Source organism: Protobothrops mucrosquamatus, unplaced genomic scaffold (assembly GCF_001527695.2).
Source record: "Protobothrops mucrosquamatus isolate PMUCROS unplaced genomic scaffold, P.Mucros_1.0 scaffold285, whole genome shotgun sequence".
NCBI lineage: Eukaryota > Metazoa > Chordata > Lepidosauria > Squamata > Viperidae > Protobothrops > Protobothrops mucrosquamatus.
Genome location: NW_015386629.1, coordinates 749,299 through 755,805, shown reverse-complemented (window position 1 = coordinate 755,805; position 6,507 = coordinate 749,299). Strand labels below are relative to the sequence as shown.

The window sequence follows — 6,507 nt, the reverse complement described above, 5'->3', positions numbered from 1 at the left end:
TACCCAGCAGAGAAGAGAGCTGAAAATCAAGTTCGTATTACCAATCACTAGGCATCAGTGTCTCTAATTACATGTCTCTTTGTCTGACTTTAATTGTTAATTGTACATTTCTCTGGTAGCCATTCCTAACAGAAAATTGCAAGCAGGGTGTTAAGTGAACTAAATCATCATCAGGAAAATGAGCGGGATAGAAGCACATAAAGTCAAATAAAGACTAAAAGATCATTTCATCTTACAAAACACTGACCTATCAATTTTTTTATTCAGTATGACAGAGAGGGAGATGACTTTCCTTCAAATTCCATCAAAACTGCTGATAATTTTCTAAACTGTGTGTAGATGTTGGCTGATCTCTATAAAGCTTGAACGAAAAAAACTCCCCCAAAACTAAGTATGCTTCCTTGTGTCTATCTCAGGATGTAAATAATTACACTAAAGAGTGCCCATCCTAGTATCTAATCTAGAAATTTGGATTTTGCACTAGGTCTATAGAGCTGCAGTCTCATTTGATTAATGAGTGCCAAGAGATAGTACACAGGCACCACCCATCTTCCAAATCATTTTTCTCCTGTCAAATCTAATATTTCTAATCTGCAGTACTGGGACAAATGTTTTTTGAAAACCTCTCTGTATAGTTTCTGTTGCTACCTCAGATATGCTCATACAGGTTATACAGAAGGATTTGTTTTGAAGGCAATGCCCTCACAAACAGAACAGTGGGGAAAAATGAGCATAAATATCTGATGAATCATAAAGATAGGCATTTATGACATTTCATGGATACCATCAACCCTAAATAAGCCGAGGAAAGAAACAACTAATGTCTATCTGCTAAATTAAACCATTCTCCAAATGTGCTATATTTCAAGGGGATACTCAAGTTTCCTATTACAGTTAGTATTTTGATCCAAATAACACATAGATGTTCTGCTGAAACATGTTCTGTTAATGCTCTGTATTACTAGCCTCTTCTCATTCTATTTTGTCTCTTCCATTTTAACACCTTTCCATTGTGCTGCTGAGACAAAATCCTACTATTACACATATTGACTGTTTATTTTAGTATTTTCTACTGTCTTCTAAGCATATTTTTCAAGAAGCTACTTATACTGTCCATTTAGTACAAACATTCTTGAACTGAGCTTCTGGAAAGCTCAGCTTTCCATTTGACATTATGAACTATCATGGAACAAAATTGCATTGTTATTATCAAAGCCCACACCTGATCATTTTCAAAACAGCAGCAATAATAGAATCCTTTATGCTAAAATATTATTGTTGAACACTTATGTGGAGTTTCAGATTACTCAAAACCAGGCTTAGATTCAATCTGTTCCCACAAATTATACATTTCTTGTGATGACTGAGTTCTCAGTTGAAAAACAAGGATATTGAAATAATGAAGGATATTCTTATCAGTGCCTTTATTTTGTTTTCTATACATAAAGATAGAGTGTCAGTTCAAAAACTGGAGACCAAAATAATTTGAAATGTTAGAGGTTAAAACATCTAACATCCTAATGATAATTGTTTATATAAACCACCTTATTACTTGGATACATTAGTTATTATTTCAACATTCTAAAAACTGTTATGCTATCTCCTCCTAGTGGAAAAAATAAAGAATAGCAGGAACTACTTTACAGTAGCAATTCTATTTATTGGATACTACCATAGCTTTTTTCAGGGTGGCATACATAACACTCCCTCCTTCTATTTTCCCTACTATCACAATTTTGTGAGGTGGATTGGAGTAACCAGCCCAAACCCTAAGCAATAATATATCAGATACATATAACATTTATTTGTGTACATATCAAATACAACTAAGATTATTCCAGGCACATTGAGTCACTTAATTCCAACTCTAAAAAAGCCACCCAAAAGAGGCGAAAATTAAACATATAGATTAAAGAATTGGCATATCTCATGTTATTGAATTGGTAAGTGACAATATATGTGCTTAATCAGAAGGATGCAAATTTTTATCTTGTTCTATAGCAGACATGTCAAACACAAGGCCCGGGGGCCGGATGCGGCCTACAAAGTGGTTTCATGTGGCCCGTGAAGCCATCCCGGAAACAGTGAGGGAACGGCCCCCGCTGCCTGGGCCCTCCCATGGAGAGGGAATGGGCCTCCCTCTGACTTTGCCCTCGTACCCATCATGAGCAATCTGGCTAAGGAGAGCAAGCACAGCCACAGCAGCCTTGAGGAGGAGGTAAGTGCAGCTGCGCGCCCCCTTGGGGAAGTGGGGCTGGGCTTGGTGCTGCAGGCTGGGCGTTTTTGATCTCTGCTGCCCAGGGCTCTGGGCAGCCCGTACCACCATCCAGCCCCCCCCTGCATGGCCTGAGAGGAACAGTGCGGCTCCTCCAGTGGACCATGCCTTGGCACTTGCCCTGGTTCCACCCCCCTTCTGCCAGAGACCCTCAGATCTGTCCAGTCCTGCCCAGGCCCCCACAGGCACCCTTGATACAAATGATATAGAGCTGGCCACAGCCACCAAGTAGGCCACACCCACTCCATCCACGCCCACCCAGTAGGCCGCACCCACCCTGGCCACATCCACCCAGCCCCCCAAGGGCAACCGCAATGCTGATGCGGCCCTCAATGAAATTGAGTTTGACACCCCTGTTCTATAGCAACCAAGAGCCTTAAGGCACAGGGCAGTAGCATAGTGCAGGGGTCTCCAAACTTGGCAACTTTAAGACTTGTGGACTTTATCTCCCAGAATTCCTCAGACAACTGGCTGAGGAATTCTGGGAGATGAAGTCCACAAGTCTTAAAGTTGCCAAGCTTGAAACCCCTGGCATAGTGACCGCTGTCTGGAGAAAGAATTTTCTACTTCTTTCTATTTTCTCAACTGAGGGAACAAGTGTTTTAGGTGCATTGAGCCAATCCAAGCACACTTTTCTTGATTTTTCACTGAAAATTGGCAGAAAATTACATAGCATTTTCAACAAATCTGTTTTGAAATATGATCTCTGGGTCTCTTCCATTCCAGGAAAAGGGCTCTGGGTAAAAGTAAAATTTACAGCATGCAGCTATTCAAACCTATCACAGGTTATGCAAAGAGGATCTTCCAGTAGTGCAGATGTTATTGAAATAGCTAGGTATATTGTGAATTATATGATGCCATGGCAGATACTTCTTATGTTATCTAAACCTTTTCAAAGTGGGTGATCTCCAATGTGAACCAATTTCTGGAAGTTTCAGAAACAGGCATGTTAGCTGGAGAGTTAAAACTCAATTTGGGGGAAATGTACTATATAGCAAGTAGAAGTTACTGCACAAGCAATATTTTAAAAAGTTTTCAATTTTTAGTCTTTTTAGAGAAAGTTAATACATAAGTTCTAGATTCATTATGTAAATTGGCTTCCAGGACCTCACATATTTTTGCACCTCACTGTTGCCAATGAGCACCACAATAGATGACATTTTCCCGGATATATAGCTGCTAAGAATGAAGACAACTTGATGGCACATATTCAACTGAATGAAACAAAGCATGAAAAAAGATATCTTGGCACCAGATATGCTAGCCTACACATTAATCACAAATCCATTTATTTTTATACAGATTATTTTATGTTGCTTTCCTTTGCTGTTGTATGAATTACAAAGAATCTTACATCTACTCGCTATTCTAAAAAACATGCACACAAGCAAAATGATTCAATGCAACACTCTGCTTGGGACTGTAGGAAAGCAGCTACATATTTTCTATTTTTTATTTCAATTTACTGGGAAATACAAAAAGAAAAAAATAATACCTAAAGATAATGGGCATGAAGTTGAGACTTACCTTGAGAAGCTTGGAAGACTTCATAGAAAGAATAAAAATGGGAGCCAAAAGAAAGAAATAAGTAAAGATACAATTCCCATCTAGGCAAAGTCTCCGATTGGAAGAACATTTTTAGGCTTCTCAACACTTAGGAGGACATCCTAGCAATACACCTAAAAATAATGAGATAGTATTTTTAGTATTTAGTTAGTCCCACATAGAAATGTCAGACAGGACCACAGAAAGGAAGAATTTCGAATTTCATTTTTGGAAACTTTTTCTCCTTTTCTTCATTTTGCAGACAACGGAAGATGGAAGAGGAAGAGCTTAGACTTACAGTTTGGGTCCCTAAGAATATAAGAAGAGATATTGCAAATAGAAGCCATATGCATCTATTAACACAGACAGATGATAGCTAGATAGACAAAATATCTACAAAATATAAGTAAATAAGTAAAGACTTTGTTTTTCAACCTAAATCCCAGGCCAAAATCAGGCTCCCTCCTCCAAAACTTTCTTCAGCTTTTTTCATTCCTGAAATGCATAAAGTAGAAGCAAAACGTGATCTTTCCTAGAACTTTCTGGAATGGTGGAAATCAACATGAAACAATTAATGAAGAAGGTAGAATCATGGTCTGATTAGATATAGGGCAGCTTGTTTCTGAAATACAGCTAAGAAATTATTTCCCCCAGTGAAGACAGAGGAAATGTATTATTATTTTTTCTTTCTAACATTTTCCTGAAAGTGCAGGGTCCACTTTTTGGGGGAGGGGAGTGTTGATCCATTGCTTGGAACAGAAATTGATTGGCTGACTTGTTGCCTGGTGTGGGCTGAGAGAGAGTAAGTGATCCAAAGTCACCCAACTAGCTTACATGCCTGAGGTGGGACTAGAACTCACAGTCTCCTGGTTTTTAGTTTAGTGCCTTTGCCACTAGGCTCTCAAGAAAGATGAAATTTCTGAGTGAAAAAAATATGGGGGGGAGCACAGGAAGGTATAATAGTATGTTCCTGGCCGCTGAATCACAACTAGGCAATGAGGCCTGTGGCAGGGATGGGGAAGCATGGCAGACTTCAGCCCTTAGCATCTTTTATCACTGATTATGTTGGTTGAGGCAACTATTATTTAAGCCACATCAGGAAGATCATAGGTTCCACATCCCTATACTTAACTATGTAGTTAAGAACAATATTAAAATGGAAACACTGTTAGTCTGTAATCTGATACCCACTTCCCTGAGAGTAAACTCTTCTAAATTCAACCGATTCCTGTTCAACAAATTTTGACTAAATATGTACAAGTCTGTTACATGGTTATCAAACCACTTATAGGTGTTAAACGCACAAGCCTATTTAATATTTTTGAAAGAATTTGCTTCCACGAAAAGTCAGTGTGTGAACTGTTTAGCTTTAAAAAAATTACAAGAAACTAACAGCAGGATCTCTGTAAATTTCTCCCTCTTTCATTCTTTTCTTCCTCTTTTCCTTCTGGAAAAATGTTCTGTAGAATAATGGTGGAACCAAAATGCAATCAATCAATCAATCAATCAATGCATAGGCTTCTTCTATAACACAAAGATCTAATAGCAGCCACTTATATTTATTTCCTCCTTAGCCATTCACTGCAATCTGAAGACAGATCTTTGGGGGGGGGGGATTTCCCCTGAAAAATCCATCTGAAACATTTATAAAACATGTTGCCCTTAGATCTTTTAACAGCTTAATCAAACAATTGTCTGGATTGATTCTGAATTAAGCTGATTCCTTCTGCTGTGTCTGTTCTTGGCTTGTAATACAAACCCACTAATATAGCTCAGAATATGTTCAATTTGTTCACTGAATTCAACAAAGCTTACCTCTTCGTGTATGTAAACAGTAGGTAGGGAAAAAAACCTTTTCTTCTCAAAGATCATATTGAGAAATAAGATTGTGTGGTGCTCAGATTGGACTAATGGGCCACAGGCCACAGATAAGCGGTATGAGACAATGTAATGTCTGTGAGAATAACCTTCAGAGACAGGAGGAAGACCTACAGATAGCCTAGACAGCAATATGTTACACAGTAAGAGAAATCTGAATCCAAAGCAGGGATGGGGATAAGAGAAAGCATTTCTGAAATGACCCTCCCCAGTTCTCTGAAATGTAAAGTGGGGGGGGGGGAGGTGAACACAACCTTGCATTAAGCACATTTTGCTTTCTAATGGTGGTGCTGGAGAAGACTCTCAAAAGTCCCTTGGACTGCAAGGAGATGACATCAATCAATCCTAAAGGAAATCAACCCTGTGGTTTTTTTTGGAAAGACAGCTACTAAGGCTGAAGCTCAAATATTGGCCACCTAATGAGACGAGAGGACTCACTAGAAAAGACCCTGATGTTGGGGACCGGTTGAAGGCAAAAGGAAAAGGGGTCGGGCAGAGCATGAGATGGCTAGATCAGCGCAATGAACGTGAATTTGTGCAAAAGCCGGGAAACAGTGGAGAACGGGAGGGGGGGGGGAGAGCTGATGTGCTTTATAGTCCATGGGATCGCAAAGAGTCGGACCACAACTTAGCGAAAGAACCACAAAAATTAAGCACATTTATTTTGACTCGGGGAACTAGCGGGCAGACTCTTTGCTTACAGAAGCGGACGCCGCTATAATGTGTGCAGCACTCCGATATTTTTCGTGAATTTCTTGCCCCTGCAGAGAAACCATGTATCTTTAACGATGTTTCTTTGTAATTCAGTC

At 39.3% G+C, this 6,507-nt stretch overlaps 1 protein-coding gene across 1 annotated transcript in view; it reads right to left on the bottom strand.

The window, feature by feature from the left end:
- Window positions 1-3,952, bottom strand: part of HHAT (hedgehog acyltransferase) — a gene marked incomplete at its 3' end in the record, with an annotated part of 58,519 nt that extends 54,567 nt beyond the window's left edge. The window contains exon 1 of the mRNA XM_015814788.1: window positions 3,803-3,952. Coding sequence (XP_015670274.1) covers window positions 3,803-3,911 — 109 coding nt within the window. The remainder of the gene's footprint in view (window positions 1-3,802) is intronic.
- Between the last annotated feature and the right edge of the window lie 2,555 nt (window positions 3,953-6,507).